At 30.5% G+C, this 22905-nt stretch overlaps 1 protein-coding gene across 2 annotated transcripts in view; it reads right to left on the reverse strand.

The window, feature by feature from the left end:
- The window catches only part of LOC139088900 (glutamate-gated chloride channel-like), a 47321-nt gene that overhangs the window by 3377 nt on the left and 21039 nt on the right, over positions 1-22905 (reverse strand). The window contains exons 3-14 of one of the 2 annotated variants that reach the window (XM_070638247.1): positions 12052-12532; positions 11042-11124; positions 10679-10749; positions 10335-10555; positions 10033-10115; positions 9534-9674; positions 9266-9407; positions 7539-7549; positions 6738-6952; positions 3694-3744; positions 2254-2478; positions 1140-1277 (exon numbers count right to left, since the gene is read on the reverse strand). In XM_070638247.1, the coding sequence (XP_070494348.1) occupies positions 1140-1277; positions 2254-2478; positions 3694-3744; positions 6738-6952; positions 7539-7549; positions 9266-9407; positions 9534-9674; positions 10033-10115; positions 10335-10555; positions 10679-10749; positions 11042-11124; positions 12052-12365 (1695 nt within the window). In that variant the 5' untranslated portion in view covers positions 12366-12532. The remainder of the gene's footprint in view (positions 1-1139; positions 1278-2253; positions 2479-3693; positions 3745-6737; positions 6953-7538; positions 7550-9265; positions 9408-9533; positions 9675-10032; positions 10116-10334; positions 10556-10678; positions 10750-11041; positions 11125-12051; positions 12533-22905) is intronic. The other variant, XM_070638248.1, reaches the window with a different exon arrangement.

A 22905-nucleotide genomic window follows, 5' to 3' on the forward strand; every position in this document is an offset into this window, starting at 1 on the left:
TCACCAAAATTTTTTTGAAATAGCGTATGCCTCGTCGGTCGTGGCTTACCACTAAGGTGTGCGGCTTAAAATAAAAGGTTTCCCTCCACTGATCTAAGAAAACTAAATCAAGATTTTTCGTGCATGCGATTTAAAGCTCTCGGCATTTATTTATTGATGACTAGTATTTAAATCAATTATTGATGACTTTTTATGAAGCTTAAGGGAATATATTAAATAAATTTTTTATCATCTAATAAAAGTCAATTGACAGATGTTCACATGCAATTAACATTTATTATGATGTTGTCACATATTCGATATGTGACATAAAAGTTTGTTGTAGTCAAGGGAAAGAAGATGAGAAGATTATTGAATGGAATAACTAGAGATATCTATAATGCTTGCAAAACTTTCAGAAAATGAGTGCTTTTACATTTTAAAAGCTCCTCAGTGAATTTAAATAATGTATATGAATCGATTGACTTTTATTTCCAGAAGTCTTTCAATTCAATATGTCAATCTATACATTACTTATGGATTATCGAATTGAAATTCAAATCCTATTTGACAACAATACTAATGAAGAATTAATTTATTATTCAGCTTCCTTATATCTTCCCTAATCCCAAACCCAGAAGTCAATATTATGACATTTGGAAATGGATATTCATTAAATTCTAAAAATGGATATTGATCTGGATGAAACAGTTTTTTTGCGCCATTCAGAGGGGGTCTGCTTTTGTATTTTTTTGTAAGTTTGCCATAAAATATTATATATTTCAATTATGCGGAAAGGAATCATTTTCTGAAATATTCTTCGTTGTATTTATTACTTTATATCACAGATCCCCTGCAGTTTAGATTTATCTATTACACATTCACGGATATATATAAATTTCATCTCGTTCAACTCAATTACGGATGTTCATCAATTTTCATATCTTTATCAATGTAATATCGGCAAAAAAGGGCAGAAAATTGTGTGTGCCGAGCATTTATAAGCATTCAATGACACGAAAAGGACAACAATGAAGAATTTCTCATAAAAATGGACAATAATAAGGCCAAGAGAAGTCATACATGATATATATTTTTTCGGAATCAACAACCATGAGAGAATAGAATGAAACTTTTATTCCATTAAAATATAAAATTACCTCAGTTGCGCATCCATTATTTGCTGAATGTGTACACGGTGTTCCATTGCCACCACAAATCGTACATGCGACAATTTCATTTCGTTCTTGAACTCCGCTGCTTCCACTTGCGGGCGCTTGTTCACGCTTCTTCTCACCCTGAAAATTAATTTTATTTTATTGCATTATATATTAAGTTAATGTTTTTGGATGTATCCATGATAATTTCATAATTTATCTCTTAGCATAGTATCGTCAATTATTTTTTTCACTTCATGTTTTCTTGTTAGAGTTTTGCTTCTCACGAGAAAACTTTTGTATTAGTGAAAAAAAGGGAAAGATTTATTGCACATTTGGGACATTAGAAAATTGTTATTTCTTGCTAGATGAAAATATTAGTTGATTATTTATTTTCTTTCATTTGTCTTAATATCTTCTTCGTACTTATTGTGTATTTAGATAGAAAAGCATTAAACGTGCTATCAGAACTCGAAGTCGACTCGACTTTTCCATACCCAAACAGACAAGGATCATGCTCATGAGAATGTTCACAAAATTGAGCATGTTCAATTATACTGATTCAGGAGAACTCATTAAGCTGAGTATACTCATTGTCTGTTAGGGATACAAAATCTGAGTCAACTTTGAGCTCCGTGTGCTACTAACTTACATTCATATGCATGAACTTGTTAAAAATTCAAGAGCAAACCCTTTTTCTGCTTAAAATAGAATTTTAACCAAAAAGCATCAAGCGACAGATAAAGGATAATTTAGAGATTAAGCAAGCAAAAAGTCTACAATCATAAATTATTAATCATCTAAACGTGCATATCAATATGTTAATTAAAAAAAAACGACAATGACAACGTTTCTATATTTAACGTGTGTTTATCAAGTGTGTTAACGCTATTCACACGGAACAGGATATTAGCGACCAGGTAGTAGGATGAGGAAACAAATCGATAACTTTCGTGTGTGTGTTTACTGTATTGATGTATAGATCAATATTATCTTTTCAAACGGAAACTTGATGACACGAACATACAAACATATTTTCCTTTAATTTATTTGTGTTAGTAAACTTTATTTTGCTGTTTCCACAAACACATTCTTAATTTGATCATAAATAACTCACTTGATTTCCACATTCTTCATCAACATTGTCAATTGCCGTTTCCAAAACTTGTGATGATTGTGGTTGCGAGACCTTTTTTTGTCTTGGCGGTTTCAGTGGCAATTCTTCTTGCAATACTTCCTTAGAAGTCGATGGATGAAGCGTTGATACCGTTGAGTTTGTCGTCGTTCCTGTTGCATTCTTTTCATTTGAAATTGCCACATGAAATTCATTTTCTATCGTTTGCTAATTAATTTTTGCAGTTTCAACATTGGAAATGAGAAATAAAGTTTTGTGCAAGTTTCAATATAAAAGAAGAAAAAAATATAAAAAAATTAAGCTAATCGATTGAAAAAAATTCAGTGTGATAACTGTCAATGATAAAATTTATGTATGTTTATGTTTCTGTTTCAGGTGAGAAGAATGAGCAATGCTGAATACATTGTTGAAATTGTTTTATTGTATTGTGTGTACAAAAGGTACAATAAATGTCATAAAATTTTTAATCTTTCAAACAGCATACAAGAGTATCATGGCTGTGCTTAAATAAAAAAGCTCAATTTATGTTCATTTTAATTCCTTTTTTGCCATTTATTATCTTGAATTTTGAGGTTTTCAATATTCGGGAACCTGTCACTTGTACCCAAAATGTTCCATATGTATTACATTAACGTTTTTCAGGATTATCAATGGATTACATAAGGAACATTTTGGTTTCACCCATGGATCTCTAACAGGCAAAGAGTATGCTCTTATGGTTTATGCTTCCATCACGTTATTTAAAAGTGGTTCCTTTGCCTATTAGGGGATATTTATCTAAGTCGTGACAAATTAAACCTTAGAGCCCTTAAAACCTTAGTTTGTTGGACTAAACTATTCTTTGTCACACATTCCTGGGCCATGGATTGAATAGTTTGAGACCACATCACTACTATAAGGAGGAATACATAGGTTTGAACTCTTATCGATGACTTCAATCCGAAAAGTATAAAAATCTCAAATTATTGATTCAGTCATTGACCAAAAGTCATTTTTGGAATCTCTCAGAAAACCCCAAAAAATAATGAACTTAAAATCGTAAAAAATTGATGAGATCCAATACCTATTCATGTCAATGTTTTTATTTTCCAAATAATAGAATTGAAATTTCAAAAAAATATATAAAGAACTGCATAATGCGATCAAGATAGTAAATCGTAAAATATCCAACATTAGATTAAACATAAAATTACTTTATATAGCTACAAAAATACATTGAGATAGCAAAAATACAGATTATGCGATGTGCAACTATCATTAAGGGAATTTTTTGTGGATATGTTGTGTAGATATAAAGTTGATAATTTATAGTTTAGCCACTATGCATGCACAAATTTTCGAAATTTATATAAAAAACGGAATGCTGACATAAAAGAAATAGAAAAAAGAGGAAAAATAGAATTAAATAGATCGTGAGCTTACCAATGGACTTGCAAGTATCATTCCAAATCGACTGAGTACTGCTGGAAGACGCTACAAAAACAGAAAAACCAAGTACACACGAGTTACAATGTTATTGCTGCAAAGTGCATTTTTTATTGAAATATAAAAAAAATGTAATTTAAACTAAAATATTGGAATTGTGTAAAAAAACTAGTAAAAACGGTAAAGAGTGAGAAGTGTAAGTGACATTTATTTATGGGAATCGGGTATGGTGGCGTACATTAAAAGCCATTTTGCTGAATGCTTTTGGGGTTAGAAAATAATTTTTCAATGAAATAAAAAGCTTGAGTAAGGAAAAAAATTGAGAATTTAATTGGTTAATTCAGGTGAAATGAAGCATAAAATAGTTAATTTAAATCCTGTTCAATCAACCATGTCAACCAAAAAAATCTTCGAATACTGACTCAAAATTTAGAATCGCTGCATAATTTAAATGAATTCATACGTAATTAATGGCAATTGACTGGAAATCAATCAATATTTTAATAAACATAAATAATTGTCTTTTTATGGTCATTAAGTTTTATGACCAGCTGTAAAAGCCGATGCTATACTTTAATTTAAATTATGGTAGCATGATTGGATATGAGCATATTGAAAATTTGACGATGAAATTCTGGAAAATATTTTAATGAAATTTCAAAAAAGTAATTAAAATAGACATAATAATATTTAGAGTCTCGTTTATAGAGCTTCCAAGAATGCTAGTATAGGAACTACTGCTATAATATATTACAGACTGCATACTTTATGTCTGCATATTTCAATGTGCAACTCATGTCCATTATATCTCACAAAAGACACAAAACTAATTACCTTTTTTATCATTTGAATTGTTCATGAAATGCAGTAAAAATTTATAGAAGCACAAATTGTTCTCAAAAAGTAGAAAAAAATTAATTTCAGAGATTTTGTCCTGCAGAGTTTATAGTCTCAAATTGTGGATATCATTCCCTAATGAGAAAACTTATACAGCATAGCTCTTGATAGTCATCATCACTAAAGTATTATTATTTTTATGTCCGAAGGATATACAATGTTCTTTGTCTATGATTATTTTTTGAAAGCATCATACTTAAATGGCAATGGCAATGGATATAAATGGTTTGTAAATTTTTCATGAATTTTTTATGCTGTCGATCTCATGAGGCTTCTGTGACATTAAATAAGTAAAAATTTAATTAGTTGATTTTTGAAAATTTAATGGAAATGCTCTTAAATTCTTGTAGACAAATGAATTATTAAGCACATTATTGTGCGTCTTTATGCACATCATCTTTATCCACTTGCGGCAATTTCATTTTCATAATTTTCTAAACTTTTTTTCTTTCGGGTACTGAAAAACCTTTTGGCGTAAAACTCATAAAAAATTTACTGCTTGAAAATGTGCATGAACATGATTTTCACAAGAGTATTTCATGTCTTTGAACTGAAAGTTAAAAGACTATATTTTCATATTATCAATGCCTTCTGAATTTTGCACACGTCTCAAAGGTACGTCGATTCATTATCATTATCATCATGTTTGTTTCGGTCTAATGAAAATTGCAAGTGCATACAACATGAATGGTGAACGGATGTAGTCACATAAACTTAATCTCTGCTTAATTACCAATAGTCACACATTTATGGTGATGGAATGTAGAACGCATATGTGCATAGAGACATTTCAAATTGCATGACGTGATATGCAAAATCTCAAGAGACCTTCTAAGTCATGAAAGTTTCTTATTTTAATCCTCGAATAAAAAAAATAAGCTTTAAACTTGCTTTCATGTGTTCCAACTTGAAAAATTCTTTTAATGCATTTTCTTCTATGTATTACTTTCCTTTTATTGATTTTTTCATTTCTAGTGCTGCTGCTTTTTCAACACCAATTTTATAAACGTAATCAAAAACCATGCCAATACTTGTTCTGTTTAGTGAAGAAAAAATATAGTTTAAGAGAAACTTAGACATCAAATAAACTTTATGCTTGGCAAAATCCGCATGAGATTTTACGATAAAAAAATTTTGTTTTAATTTGTTTGCAGTTTAATGGGTGTTTTAAAAGTTTAAAGTTTTATTGTGTGGAAGGACATAATTGACCAATTTCACCAAACTGAATTATTCTAGATTTTGGATTATCCACTAATGACTTTAAAATTTTCCATTATTTACAGAATTGCCCTAAAGGATAAAGGATAAAGCCTTTTCCGAACGACACAAATGGGTCTGTGTTTGAGCCTACTTAATTGTGCCTGAGTGACACCAACAAAGAATGCTCAGCAAAGGAATCATTTGTGTCGCTCGGGTTGTTATTCGTCTTTCCAAAGCGATCAAAATAATATGAAATCACCCCTTCCGTCCACAATTTCCTCAAAACAATAAACAAACATCTATAAACAACTATGGACGAGAATGAATGGAAAGCAAAACAATAAAAAAACAAGAAGGAAGAATAGTTTTAAGCATAGAGATTTTCTTTTCATTTTCAATTTAAAAGTTTTCATGTTAAAATTGCATTAAACTATCAAATGCATTGCCAATGACACGTCGATGACATAAAAATAATGCAATTTCTTCCATCTCACAGTGAGCTCATATTGAGTGAGCACTTTGATTAAGTGAAACTGGCATAGAGTATTGAATTCATAGTATATATTGCTTAAAAGGATATATTTCAGCAAGTGAATATGGAAATATCAAGAAACTTTAGGTTTCTGCAGACAATAAACAATAGCAAAAAGCATTCAGAAAATTTAGCAAGAAAGGCATAGAGTACATATTTTATGACTTAGGTCTTCATGTGAATATTGCAAATAGAAATATATAGGAACAAGATTTTGTGTTTTAATGCATAAATGATGCAAAAAGTTATAATATTTAAGCAAAATGAATGATGCATGGATGAAGTAAATGAAGTAATGAATTTCATATTGAAGATTGGAATGTAAGTATTTTTTGTATACTTGTATAATGTATATTGTTGGAACTGATCAATCAAAATTCATATTATATTTTCATATTTAATTTCCTTTTACCTGAGTAACAGGATTCTCTCCGGGTCGATATACAACATTGTGTAATGGCCGCTTCCTTCCAACATAATTGACGCAAACAAATTCAAGTAGCGATGCATAGATAAAGCACATACACACGCCATCCCATATATTCATTGCCGTTAAATTGGATACAACGGGTAGTGTACTTCGAAATCCGTTTGATGTTGTGAAAAAATTCAACATTGTTGTTACGCCTTGTTTTTTATGTTTGTGAAAATAAAGAAAAGATGAAAAATCATTTATAAATGGAACAGGAAATTGATGAAAAATTGGAAAGGAAAACAACAAAAAAATATGTTGAGGAAACGAGATGAAAGAACCGGAAATGATTCTTCTCAATTTATGTGGAAAGATGGTCAAATTGAATGGAAATTGATTGGAATTGATTTCCATTAAGGGATCATTGGAGTCGACTATAATTGAGGAGGAAGCACAACATTATGAATTCCAAATTCAACATAATCAATATGTCATAATTAATTCATAGCATAAAATTTATATTAATGATCATAGTCTTTTAGGTAACGGATGTAACTTGTTAAGAATAAATTTACAGAAGAGCTCAACAAGCATCAAGAGACTCGAGTCTCAAGATGTTGTCCATTAACAAATCTAATTTTAGGTTGTATAACAGCAAGCTGTCTTCAATGAAAATGAAGATAGATGGAAAGGAAATTACATCACTAAAGCATCTTTTTGGACATGGATATTTATGCTTTTGTAAGGGATAACAGCAGTGATTTAGACGAATGTAAATGGAGTGAAAATTTATTAACTTACCTATCATAACTCTGTGATGCAGATAATGTACAGAAAAATATGAAAGGAAATAAAGAAGAAAATTATTTTTTCAGACATTCTTATTAGCTTTTAGCGGTGGTATTTTAGATATATATCTCAACCAGACATATCTTAGTAGATCTAAGATTCATCAGCGTTTAGACTAATGCTTTTAATATTTTTTAAGTGTACACTCTAGATCACATATCTAATATCAAGTCGATGTGTTGACATGCAAGGTTGTTTAAAACAGAATTTGGTATGTTTTAAAAATGTCTCAGTTATTAAAATATGTGGATATATTGTAGAACATGCATGAGTTCTCAAACAGATCCACTCATCTTCCCATGTGTACACATGAAATGTGTAGAATATGTGTACACATTCTCTAAAACAGAATATGCTTTAATAACCCTGATTGACATGATTTTCGCGAAACACCAATGTGTCAATGTGAGCATAATTTAAGAAGCACTGATCTTAACGAACCAAACTATTAAAATGTAATACTAGAGTTGCAAATCGCAATTAAGAGTGGGAGCATTACGAGATTAAGCTTCTAGAGCTGGATGAAGACAATATGAAGATCTAAGGATGTGTGTCAATTCAAATGCAAAGAAGAGGAACAAGGAGATTTCTAAGAAGAAGGACAATATGTCTAAAATGTCCATTTTTGCATTCCTTCTTCATAAGTTAACAACATGAATAAATGTTCAAAATTTCTTGATCTTTAACAAATTAGGAAAATCATCAATAAAATTCAAATTTCGAAATTATTTTAACATGATAAGCAATTCATCTTAAGAATATTTTTAATGAATCTTCAAACATCGGAAAAAAATGATCTTACATCAAAAGAAATAAAATTACATTCCATAAGAATCTGCACGTTATTGAATTTATAACAAAAATTTGATTCTCTCTTATATCCATAAATATTTTTTGGATAAATAAAAAGAAGTATACCTAACAAGTAACAACAAAAACAACATCCTTTTTAAATTCAATTTATGAAATTCTTTCTTCTTTTATAAGCAAATTTGAAAAGAAAAATGTTGTTGTTTACTTTTTAGAGTATATTCGAGCTATGCTTGAGTAAAATTTCGTGTTTACTATAAGAATTTTCTCTGGTTTCAATTTTTCTTTGATTTTGTTTTAAAATTAAAAAAGAAAGACTTTTTTCTATAAATCTTGAATTAATTTAAAAAGTTTGAATACTTTCCCGAGCGACACAAATGAAGAAGGCTAAACCTCTTTTACTAATACCAAATGGAAGCCGTAAAAGCTACGTTTCGAAGCATCTTTCATTTGTGTCGCTCGGGTTTAATTTATTCAAAACTTCTTGCTTTGATAAGATATTGTTTGAATGTTTCAAGGTTTTATGCTTGACACATCTATAAAAGTTTCATAGAGATTATGAAGAGCACTAAGACGTCTTAAATATCCTCAAGCATTTTTGATAATCTTTAGACACAGATTTTGAATACGAATATTAAGGTATGTATCGTGGGAGTTTCTAGAGGAACTGAAATTGTTATTTCTATTTAGAAAATTTAAATTTTACTAAAATAACATTTTTATGTATGCAGCAGAAACTGCTAAGTTGCTTCGTGGGAATTGAATAATTTAAAGTTGTCTAAATAGCTTTAAAAATTGGTCAGTATGGATTGCAATAAATAAACATTGGAAACCCAATATTGTTCTACATTTATTATCATGATCCTTACCTTGCGGGCACTGCATTCCATTCAAGCCAAAATGTGATAAACGATGATGTAACGAGAATAATGCCAGGTATGAAAACAGTTGTAAAATAGAATGCACGATCCCTTGTAAATGTCAGTTCCACTTTTAAACATGAATAATTTCCTATGGATAAATTAACATTTTTGTAAATGAAATAAATGTGAAATGAAAGAGCATGAAGATGTAGCTTGAAAGTTCAAGATGGATATAACATTTTGAAAATCCAAAACAATGTAGAACCGCACTAACCTCTCCAAGTTCCTTTAACATCACAATCATCTGTTTTGTTACGAATAAGATAAGCGTTTAATGTTGTTAATGAAGGACTTTTCCTCAGTGTATCCTCATCATTCTTCCACACGTATGTGATTAAGGACTCTTCATAAGATACTAGATTGTTTATCACATGAATTTATGTTAGGGAAAAAAATGGATGAAAAGAAAGATTACATCTTTAAACATGAAATAAAGTGACTTCTTTTTTTCTCATTTTCCATTCGAGAGCTCTCGAATAAAAATTCATTTCTTGATTTGTAAAGCACGACGGTCCTCAAAAGCAATTTTCGCCTTTTTTCTGCTAGGATTGTTGTTGTTTGATAAAGGAATGAAAATAATACATAGTACGGTAGGTGAAGAGCGTACAATGTCATTGAGGTTCAACAGCCTGTATTCAAACAATCTCTCTCTTGACTCAACTTAAACGTGAGTGCTATTGTCATTCAATTATATGTATATCTCTCATACTTACTACTTTCAACTGAGAACGAACACAATGGATCATCGAATGGAAAGATATTCAGCCTTCCCTGACATGATAGTATTAAATGTCGTCTAAGTTGTGCATGAAGCATATACAAGAGAAATGAGGAAGAATAAGAAATTTGTGAGATTAAGAATCTTAAGTATTCAAAACAAAAATACTAAGAGGTCATTCACAAATGATGTCCTATGGGGGATTGCACGAGGTTACAACCCATAAAATGACAAAACTTTTAATTGACATCATTTATGTATTACCACCGAGTAATGAGAAACTTTTTTCTTATTCACCTCATCAAATAATTGATTGTGCCATTGCGATAAATTCTTAAGGCGAAATGCATTGGTACAATGGGATCTTTAAAATCACCATGCATAATGAAATACGTGTCGGGTAACCACATATCTTCATGATGATGTATGGCATTTAAGTATTCATAAAACGATTGATTTGAATATTTCAGTCTCGGATCGTACCATTGTTGTTGCAGCAAAAATTCCACTTCGTATTTCTAATTCGTACGAGTTTGAGAAAATTAAGCGATTAATAGTCAAAGTATGTAAACAAAGTCACAAAAACTATAACATTAATTTGCATTCAATTGAATGGAATTGAATGAAACAGGAAAACTTACTAGACTAGATTCATCGGGCGATGCTAAACTTAATAATAATACGCTAACGTTAACAGTTAAAGTTCCTGAAACTTTTCAAGAAGTAAAAGAGAATAATAAAAAAAAAGAAAAAAATATACCACTGAATGAGCTTGTTCGTATGCATTCATATCCATTATATGTGATACAGTAGTAGTACCAATTGAGATGGAAAAAGCAGAGTGAATGTTTATGTAGTTCTTTAGTATGAAATGTGAATTTGAAAAAATAAAAGCATTTTCCACTTGAGTAAGTGAACAGGGAGGAGGAGTTAAATAAAGTATGAATTGACAATAATAACAAAGATGAGTGAAAATTTATTCAAATGATATTCAAACACTTTACCAGGAGGCAAGATACGCTTGTCATAGTTAGACTTTTGTAGCAGTTGATCTAAAATTTCTTTGTCTGATTTTCCTTCGGGGAAACTATTTAAGCAGAAAAGAAAACAGAAAAAACTCAAAAAATTGTTAAGACAGAATATTTAGTGTGAATAATGACAGAGGATGGAAGAAGAGAATAATGAAGGAATAAATAAATGAATACAGCCACTTTGCCAGCTTTCTCTGTTTGCACTTTTATGAAATAGTCAAAACGAAGCCTTTCAGGATGATGAGAAAAAATTCCATTGTTAGGATGACTCTTGGGTGACTAGCTACCTTTTAATGATGTTCCTCAAAATCATTTAAGAGCGACACAAAAAAAGACGGCTTCACCGTGGATCTTTTAGGACTTTATCGAGTTCGACTTCTATTTGGTGTCAATAAAAGATGTTTTGAGGTCACGAAGCCTTAAAAGCATCATGACTGAGCTTTTATCATTTGTGTCGCTCGGGATTGTGACTTTATCTTATTTATTGAGCATCCTTGAGCATGAAACTGTAAAAAGTTCCTCTTTAATCGGGGACGATTAATGTAAAAAATTGTGGAAAAATATTACAATCGGGAAATCTTCGTGGGAAAGTTGAACACCAGAAAAGCATTACTACATATGCTCTAGAAACTCTTTTGAAAGTAATAAACCAGCAACCATACAAAAAGTCCTTGTAATTTATTTTTTCTCATTCCCTTTTATATCCGATTTAATTTTGGAAAATTCCAATTTGCGCTCTTTGCAACCGCGTGCTGCACTTTTTAATTAAATTACTTTTTTGAGGCTTTTAGTAACATTTTGACCTACTCGTTACTAAATTTTTTTCCTAGTCATCCTTTATATACAACCTGCAATCACTGCGGATTCATTCATCTATAGTTCACGTTTAAAACATTCTCTTCATTCATTCTTTTATACTCTCTACATAATGTCTTAATAGAGACAAACGGTATTTGAAATAATAGATAAAGTACAGTACTTACAAAGGAAGTTGTTGAATAGCAGAATTTTCCTCTGCATTCACTAAAATTGGTAAGTAACATAGCACTAGAATGCTACTCAAAATTGCATAAAATAGAATGGATTTCGTTGATTGTGATGCAATTGAGTTGGATAACGATGGAATGGAAGGTTTTGTAGGTAATGTTATCTTGAATAAATTGCAATTCCTATTTGTTGCTCCACATTCTTCTTTTTGATACATTTTTTCCTCTTCGTATTCAGCATTCACTTGTTTAGTCTCATTTTCTATCGATTTTCCAATTCGTTCATGGTTCATTAACAAAACTGATGTCATTGGATTTTTATGGAAAAATGAAAATGTAGAAGAGGAAAAGATTTTACAGCTTTTCTTCACGTTTCTTTCTTCCTCTACACACACAAAAAAAAGTCGCAATCGATCGTTTCACTTCTCCACGCAATAACTGTCAGTATGAGTTCCCTTAAATGACTTTATGAAGACATCTAGAAAAGAGAAAATGATATAAATATAAAAATAGATGTATATCGGAAAGGAAGAACAAGGATATACATAAAAAATGTATGAAAATAAATTTGACATTGTGTTTGAGCATCATTTATGGGTTTTCAAAGTAATATTGTCTTTTTACTAGACACCGATGGGAGAATTTTCGTAATAATGGCTTTATTTGACGCCTCTAATGGTTTCCTAATGTTCACGACGAGTGGATTTATCAATAATTTTTCGGTCGTAGCTAACAAGCTTATTGTAATAATAATGAAGTATTTCGCAAGATTGATCAATTGTGATCGATATTTGTAAAGCTCCAAAGAAGACAATATCCTTATTTATTTCGTGCAGCTGTTTTCAAATATTTACAAAATATGGAAATGCTCAAATATTTACAACGAAAACTAAGTATTGAACTTATTTCATAGGGACAATCTTGTGATGAAAAGATAGAACATACTTCCAAAAACTTATGTGTACGAGATCATACACTATCAGTAGTTATCCTTATTTAATCAATCGAGCAGAAATGTAGATAAATATGCTACATATAAACCCGAGCAGCACATTGCGGAGATGCCGCCAGGGCAATCTTGCGTTTTACTGTTAATCTAACCCCTAACAGACAAAGATACCGCTTTTAGGTACCGAAATGGTTTTTCTGTGCCATGAAAGAATGGTCTTTGTCTCTCGGCCGCGTATTGTTGCCTAAGCAAACACGTTGCGATGCTCGGAAAATGCTATCAATTTTGATTAAATTTGCGTAAAATTAAATTTTCCCACGAATACGTTAAGTACATTCGAATCTAGACAAACAATTACGTGAAATATATTTAAAGTCGGATAAATTTAATTTCTAGTTCGTGTTCAACCAGCTTTGCTAAAAAAGCATTTCCAATCTTCATGTAAACATTTTCAATCTCTGATTAAATCCTTTTATTCTTACCCAACAAGATAAATATTATTTTTTTGTTGGTGTAAAAACAATGCACAGCAAGTGTGAATTTATACATGAATGTGTGTACATTTGTAGGATTTATGCTGTATAGCTAACGACAAAGCAATTTCTTTTACAATATTATTACCACTTTGCAAAACTCATGTATGGATGTGATACAAGAAATTCATCTTGTTCTCCTTTTATTTATGTTCATATTAATATCTACATAAAGTGTGTGGAATAAAAAGCTCAAGAGATATTGTCCTCTATATAAATCTAAAGCTCTTAATAAAAAATAAGACATTCATCTCCTCAAACCAAACGAAATGAGGACATTTAAGGGATTGTCAGATTATCACAATCTTCACTAAACTTGTCGGCATACTGTTGTAAATAATAAATGCAGTTTATGTGATTCATGCTGAATGAAAATATTTTAGCGTAGCATTTTTATGGCGCCGACAAATACAGAACATGCAGGCAAGCGTAAGAAAAATGCGGAATTAAACTGATGAACAAAAATCTCTTCTGTGTGATACAGCGTAAAGAATGGAAGTAATGACAATAAAAGTTGTCGTCCATTCATTGCGTTGTTCCATTTTTAAGGACGAGAGTAAGGAAGAAAAAAATTGAAAATGCAAATTACTTTTATTTTACATTCTTTTGTCCCTTTCCTTCAACATGATCATCATCATCATCCTCTTCAATGTCTTCTTATGAAAATGTATTCATCTTGATATCTCTAAAAATTATGTTCATTCGATTTTTCAGGACAAAGAACAAGGAATAGACGAGTTGGAAGGGAGCAATAATTTTATTATGGCTGGAAACGATTCCTGAGGTCAAATTTCATCCCATGCTTTGACATTCAATTAAATTGTTCATTTTGTGCATCTACATTTGTTCCTTTAAAAAATAAAGTTTCTGTCTCAACTATTCCCAAAGAAAAGGATTTACTCTCCCCTACCTCCCCTTATAATTTCTGTCCTTATGATTTTTATCAAATTGCATTCATTCGTTTCCTTTTTACTTGATGTAATGCTTTTTATGACATAAAAATTTTCTTTTCTTCTCTTCATTTTGCTATTGGCAAACCGCTGTGGGGATAAGTTTGAGAAATGAAATCAGTTTCCTCATGGCTTCTTTCAAGCTTCTTTTATATTTCTCTAAATAGCATAAAAAATTTCTCTTTTCTATTCCTTTTAATACGTCGAGTGTGCATACATTTATGAATAAAAACATGTAAATATACGTAAAGCTTTACATATAGTACAATCAAAAGAATGATGAAGACTGGAATTTGTATGAATAAATGCTGTGTACATGAAAGTTTATTTACTGTAAAGAAGGATCATTCTCTCATTCTTCACATACACTTGACTGGCTTTAATGTATTAAATATTTTGAAAAATTATTCTTCCCTTTCTTGGAAAATTGGCATCATTTGAATCATTTTTGTTGGTAATGGATTTATGTGAGAAATTTGATCCCTTCGTCTTTTGAATTTTTTGAATATTCATTACTTTCCTATGCAAAACATTTCCTTTATTATTTTCTTATCTCATTTTAAACTCCATTTACCGACTATATATAAATGTTCTACATTTTTTATTTCCATTCAAACATTTCAAATTAGGATTATATACATTTTTCCCTTTGAACAATTTTCAATACGGGATACGGTTTGTTAAGCCTTTAAGTACATTTTCAAAAGCTTTCTTGCATGGACGTGCATATACGTTTGACTATGCGACTCGACTTGAAATCAATTACGAGATTTTGAATGAACAGATCGATGTCAAGTGAATCCTATTGATATGATCGTCGTATCTGTATTCTAATTCTTAATGCCATCATGCTTATAAACAGGTTTTCAGGTATTTCTATGCTGATTCTTCTTTCTATCTATGTGACACAAATGAAGGGTTGCACCCTAATGACAATAAAGATGGCTTACATTTGGTGTTAATAAAAGAGCTTTGACGAAGCCTTAAAAGCTCAGTGATGGAGCCTTCTTCATTTGTGTCGCTCGGGGTAGGTATACTGAGTATAAGAAGGCTTTCAACAGCAGATCTAACGTGATGAAACTTTAATACATTTTTCATCAGTTTAAATTCTTTATTCACGCTCATCATGAAGTAAAAAGTTGTTTTCATTTAAACTGATATGAAGGAGCTCACATCAACCCCTGTTTTTAAACATATATGTATGTATATACTGCATAAACAGTTTGAAAAGATTTCAAATGCAAGAAAAATTATTTTTTCATCAAAGGGCGATGAAAACATCATGGATGGATGGGTAGAAAAGGAAGGAAAAAAATATTCTAAAAACAACATGACTTGCTATCAAAGTTTTTCAAGTTCCTTCGTTTGCATGCAATTTACATGAATAATAAATTCACTTCTGTTTATTATTTTTCATATTTGAATGTGTTGTTACTGATCAGAGTTGATTCTTTTATTTAATAGAATATGAAAGAAGCATATAGTCAAGGAAGCTTAAAATTTCTATGTACTGCAGTCTATCTACAATGTTGTTTAATGACCTAATTTATTTAAGGAAGAATCATGCAAAATTCGTTCAGACAATTTAATGTTTGAAATATGCCAACTCTGTTGCTGATGCTGCTATTCCTCATGAAAAATTTTATTAATAAACTTCCAAAAAAATAATAAAATAAGATATGAAATGAGCAATGAGGAAGAAGGGAAATTTTATCGATTTTTCACATTTTCAATGCCTTTTTTCTGTAAAAAATGTAATAAAGTAATAAGCAAAGGATGAAAAAGAAGAGAAAAGCACATACAGGCACAACAGATTAATGACTTTTGATTTCACTTTACTGTTGCTGAAACAACCGTGAGAGATGAAGTGAAAAAGAAGCGAGAATTTTTTAACTTGAAGTGAGAACTCTTTTTATTATCACCGTCATGCCGCTTTTATGCTGAATATTTTTTTTTCGACAGAATTGAAGCTGAGATGAATGAAATTTTGATGTTTTGATAAAAACATGAAAAAAGTTTCATAAACTTTTCATTTTATTTTTCTGAAGGCAGCAACTAAGAAGATCCACCCATTTCAGTTAATGATGCCTTAAAATAATTGAAAGAAAGTCTATTTTAACAAAAAAAGAAGCTCAATTATACTTAATTAAAATTTATTCAGATTGACGGATGTATGAGAAGTAACAACTTTTTGCGTTCCTACTTTGGGGCTGTTCACTTTTTAAGTAACTCAAAAAATCGACTTACTGACTGACATTCTTAATAAAATCTCAACACCCCTCCCCCTTGAGATCATTTGAGGACGGTCCCATTTCAACATTATTAGCATTCAACATCCCATTTCTGATGGGCGTGAAATTCAATGGAACTGAATTTGTATGATGAGCAATTTAAATTTTGTAAACTTGACATCCCAGGAGGAGAATTAAATTTAAATTAATTTTAAGAATGTCTGAATCCATTTGAATATTTCAGATTTAGGTATATAATTTGTGGCAAATTTCCTGCCTCATTTTTTAAAAAACAACTTTTTACCAGGAATTTTATTCTTTCCTCCTTCCACGACGACATACCAAGTTAGTGAAAATATAAGCTACACGTTTAGACTTACAATCAATGAAAAAAGTTGGGTACGTTTATATTAAATAACTTTTTAGTATAGCTCTTTCCATCTGTTGGGCCCGACAGCAATAAATTTTAATGAATGCATCATTCTTGATCCTTCTGACTCATATTTAAAATTCTATACTATTTGACCATGACACAAATAGTAAATCAGGGAAAAATGTGTTTTTTTGTGAATAAATTTAAGGCAATCCGCGAGTCAATGTCGAGTAAAAGTTTTGTTGTAGCATATATAATTATGTATATAACAACTGTATACATTAGTAAGTAAATGCATGAGAATGGTTAGCATGATTTACAAAATTAAATGATGTTGGTAAGGAATATAATGAAATGCATTAAAGTTTTTCCATGTTTGTTACAGGCGCGATTGTTGTGTGACCCGAATGTTATTAGCACATATACGAAAGTGAATATTTTTAAGTAGAAAACTGTGTATCATATTAAGCCGCAAGGGCTTTTGCTATAATGATTCCAGAAAGTACTACACTTAAAAACATGCAAGCAACAGCAAGGACTTGATTTGTGTCGTGCCGACTCAACTGTATCATGATTATGCTATTTCTACATCCTTCCCATCCATCCCTTCTATTATCGTCCACGATTGGTAAGAACTTTTAAGCACGACAATATTTTAATGAGTTTCCAGGACGCAAAACACAGCAACTTTTGTTTTTCTTGTTCTGGTTACTTTCCACTCCTTTTCCTCTGTTCTTATTTGTTCAAACTTGTTGTTTACTTAATTTTCTTTCTTTTTGCCTAAAGTGAGAGTGTACAAGCTAAACACAGCATATTCCATGAAGCATAATACAATAATATGATGGAAAAATATTGCAGATGTATACATAAATATGATACGTATCCATGAATCATCGTAACATCATGCAGATTGAAAAAGTCTTGCTTTACGTCATCGTGGGGTATTTTTTTGTTAGGATAATATTTTTTTAACTCTGACAGTAAACAACAGAAGGGCATAGGAAAGCTTGGACTTTTCAACTTTTGTTTTCGGCAAGTCTGAGGATTTTTCTTTTTCTTAGCGGTCATGAATGATGAATTATGATGTTTTTTTTTCACGTTTTGTGGAAATTATTATGAGGTGAAAGGATCTTTTTTTTGTTGATCTTCTGAACGACTTTTTGATATACTTTGTTTTACTTGATTTATATACTGCAATTTTTTCACAATTTCATTAAGTCTTATCGCGTTTATTAAGTCGGATTAAGTCATATTAAGTTGGAAGTTTTCAAATTGAATTTTGATTTTGTAATATTATGCATACATACTCAGAGAAGCCTGATTCGAATAATTCAAATTTTGATGAATTAGACTTAGACAATCTTAATTTATATAGGTTAGATTTAGGGGAGTCAGATTAGACCTGTTGAATTCAATGAAGTAATTGAAAAATTCTTCAAACATCACGATAAAATCCAAAAGTTTAAATCAGTCATAAGCAACCTGTGTGCCGCAAAACATTATTTTTCTGCCAAATTTTTTTCACTGTATGTCGTGAGGCTTAACAACAAGGTGTGCTCCAAAAAATAAAAGTTTGACCACCACTGGTTTAAGTAATCAACCTTTATAGTCATTGATTTAATAAACTTCCGAGCATATAAAATAGAACAGCATTTCGTGACAATGATTTAATTTTATGTTGTGAACTTTCAAGGAATTTGAAGTTGTTGATTATAATAAAAGTTCTGTGAACAAAAATTTAAATGTATAAATCCTAATTAAATTATTAAAAAGTTTAAACTCAAAGTCATGTCCCATTTATAGATTTTTTAAGAATCAGGGGTGAATCCAGATGTGTTTTGATGAGGGAAGATTTTACTCACAAAAACTTTAAAACCTCTTTGCTAGGAATTCCAACTTCCACACGAGAAAATGTCAGCATTTTTTTAAATTTATTAATTTAATTATCCTGTAATAATTTCAACATAACCAGTAATTAAAACCCACATTTCATAAATTTTCTATGCAATTAAATTTTCCATAATAAAAATATCTGTGTCTGTATTGTCTGCATGATTTTCAGTGCTGTGACTTAACAAATTTAATTATTAGGAATTAGTTGTTTGCTTTTAGGTATTACTAAATAACTATTATATAATAGAATGTAATTAAAGCTCAATATTTATATAAAGTGCCCGAGTGGATGAAAGTGCATTTTTGGATGGACATGCGCTGATATTAAATTGTTTAGTTCTTCATACCATCGTATAACTTATATAACATTCATTCTACTAAAAAATTCTTCTCATTATTTTATCTCACAATTTGAAGTCATAACTCATAAAGTATGGAAGAACCTTAATTGCAAGAACATTAATTGCGACGATTGCTGGGAGAAAATGATGAAGAGCAAACAGAGTTGAAAGAGAAATGATAATATTGCTGGTAATAAGAAAGCAATCATCATTTAAGGTTGTGCGGAAAGACAATAAAAGCAGCAATTTTTATGTCAGCACGTGAACGTATAAAAAAATGAATTGACAGCGAGAAGAGTGAACCTTGGTGTATGAAAAAACATAAGCGACAGAAACATTTAATTCTTTCTCATTTTTTTTACCCCTCGAAGCAATAATTGTAAACTTGAAATGGATCATCATCATTGTTGCGGGAAGTCTCGGAAGGCAGAAATTTATTAATAAAGTTTTGAGTCAGTTGGAAATGAAATGAAATAGTTCTAAATGACAGAGAAGAAAATGAAAATGTGTTAAAATTTTATGACATGGTAAAATGAAAAATTTAAAGAAAGCTTTCGTGCTTGTAATAAATAATGAGCAATTTCATAAAATTCATCAAAAACATTGTTTTCGCTGTGGCTGTTTATTATTTACGAGTTTTTATTTTCTCTACTAATAAAAGCCATACCAGCCATATCATTGAAATGGAGAACGTGAACAGAGGGTGGTTAAAGGCAAAAGTCAACATAATCATAGTTTTAGTATGTATTTAAATTTAAACCCCTCCCAAAATCACACTGAATAATTAATCGCTCAAGCGAGAAAAGAAGTGGTGAGGAACTAAGCGGATTTCGTTTATGTGATTTTCATCCTACACATCTCTATATTTTGTATGACCAAAAAAGTTTTGTTATATGAGACATGTTTAGTACCAATAATGATTATAACATCGTTCCTTGTTTGATGATAGTGTGTCTATATCAGGCTTCATTCCTATATTATTTGTTCTTAGTTTTTCAGCTATTAAATTATTATAATCATCCGCTTGGATAGAGTTTTTATACAGCTTAGTGAATCTTTAATTATTATCATTAAACACAGCATAAAGCTGTCATTCATCTATACATGAGGCTGAAATATGATTAAAATTATCTCAATATTAAACATAATGGGGAATAATTTAAGTATATGAAGCAATAATAGCATATGATTTTCGGGTTGTAGTGAACATACTCATCGGTACTGTAAGGTGCTCATTGAGCATATGCTTGTATGTTAGAGTGACGTTCAAAAAAATTCAATTTTTAAATCCGATTTATTTACTTCCTCAACATTTTTATACAAAAATAAATCCTATTCGTATGAAGTGCCATTCAGCCTGCACTCAACTTTAAAATTGGGTAATTTAATAGAAATCAGATCAAATTGAGCAGCCAATATCAAATCCCACATAAAATCAAACTGATACCCTTTTTTCGTTGGTAGAAAATGGAACCTCAATCGCTCGAGGGAAAATTTGAAATTCGATAACAGAATTTTCCCAAAGCAAAAACATTTACACTCCGAACAGAAGTAGATGATATACACAAAAAACAGCACGAAAGTAAATGTCAGTTCTCATTACAAGAGCTTGATTTTTCTCAAGTTAAACTTGTCAATCGACCTAATATTTTGTGACAACGACCTACTTTCCAAAACATTCAATGTATCTCAAATTCCCTTTTTGTTTAGCACAGATTAATATTTCATGAGATATCAGCTACTTTCTGTTTTTAAAACAAAATTCATGATTTATCATTAAATACTTTTTTTTCAGCATTCAATGTTTTTATTTATTCAGACAATCAACAAGAACAAAATAATTTATAAATATGTATTCTGAATGGAAATATCACTGTGAAATTTAATCTGAATCAACGAACTGTAGTTTGATACTTTTAAAAACTGTTGTTTTTGTGTGCATGGATATCCTATATATTGAAGCTTAATTTATGCACATGTTTTATTAAATATTTAGTATTTAATTTATTTGAACCAAATTTTATGAAATGCCAGGCATTGTGAGATTTAATTGCTTTTATTCCTATGAAGAACTTGCTTTGTGTTAAATGCTTCAAGCACGATAACCGCAAATAAAAACAAGGAAGGGAGAAGGTTTATCAAGGGTGTATTCAGGAGAGGCTTTTCGGGGTGAAACTTTTTTTGGAAAGTTCTTCAATTTGTCCCTCTTGAAAAATTTCTGGTTACGCTCCTGAGGCTTATAGATGAGCATTTTCTATTTAGAACAGTGGTGGGAAATCTTTTATTTTTAGCGGCAAGCCTTTAGGCTGTGGCACACAGGTTGCTCATCACTGATTTATATATTAGTAAGTAAACACTAAGATTTATTAGAAATTCAATAATCCGAAACCTAATTTAGCGATAAGCTTTATAATTATAATAATCTGAATCAACGAACTGTAGTTTGATACTTTTAAAAACTGTTGTTTTAGTATGCATGGATATCCTTGATAAATATTTAGTATTAAATGGATGCTTAAAAGAACTAATTAAAACTTTAGACACAAGTGTCTTTAAGAAGTGGGAGTAACTGTAAATGGAAAATATCATTCCCACTTTAAAATTGAAGAATTTTATGTTTTAATCATGCTTTAAAAGCTACAAATTTATTTCGCATAGAAGCTTGAAATCGTAAACCTGAAATTTTTATGGCGCCATAACATGACAAGCGACATATGCAATTTATATTTTATAGTTAATTAAATTTTCTCTAAAATTTCATGGTGCCAATGTCGGAGCTTAAAATTACCACCTTACATAATTGATCGAGACGAAAAGTTTTTTTGTGTCCTTATTCGAACTTGTGAGTATGAACCGTAATCTATACTAAAATTGAGTCGAAGGGAATATTGATTTTTTAATAGTATGGCTGATAGCATGAATTTCCATTTCATTTACTCCTCTTGAAACTATTTTGCTTGCTTTACTATTTTTTTGATGCTCATGGAATTTTTTCTACCGTTCATGCACAATCACTGTAATATTTAACATACATAGAAGAGCTTTTTTTTGCATGATATTCCCTAGTGAGGAATTTGTGTCAAAAGGTTGCCTTCTGGAAGTGAATGGTTTATTGAATCAATATAGTATATCTGTTAGAATATGGATGAGCCATTTGACTGAGATTTATTGAAGACAAATCGATTGGAGAGGTTGATGGATTTCTATAGCTGCTACCGAACGAGAATCATTGACTTAAATTTACTACTCAAGAGGATTTAAGCTCCTTAAAGAAATGCTTTTATTTAAATTTTCTACATTTTTCAAGGTCAAGAAAAATTGTATGCCTGACGCTCAAACGCTTATTAAATACGCAATTTCTATTTCTAAGTTGGAAAAGCAACAACAACCCACATGAACTGTGTCATGAATGAAAATAAAGCACATGCTTCGGCTATAATTAAAATAAATCAGTTTTAATTTAAACAATACAACTTCATTTCAATGTCCTCATGTCGTGTGAATGAATGGAAATAGAAACAATACAAAGAAAAAAAAAAACAGAAGTATTGCATTAATTCCACTTATTTCCTTCTTTTCAA

This window comes from Chironomus tepperi, unplaced genomic scaffold, assembly GCF_022539635.2.
Source record: "Chironomus tepperi strain 1889 unplaced genomic scaffold, CSIRO-AGI_Ctep_v1 contig_172, whole genome shotgun sequence".
Lineage (NCBI taxonomy): Eukaryota > Metazoa > Arthropoda > Insecta > Diptera > Chironomidae > Chironomus > Chironomus tepperi.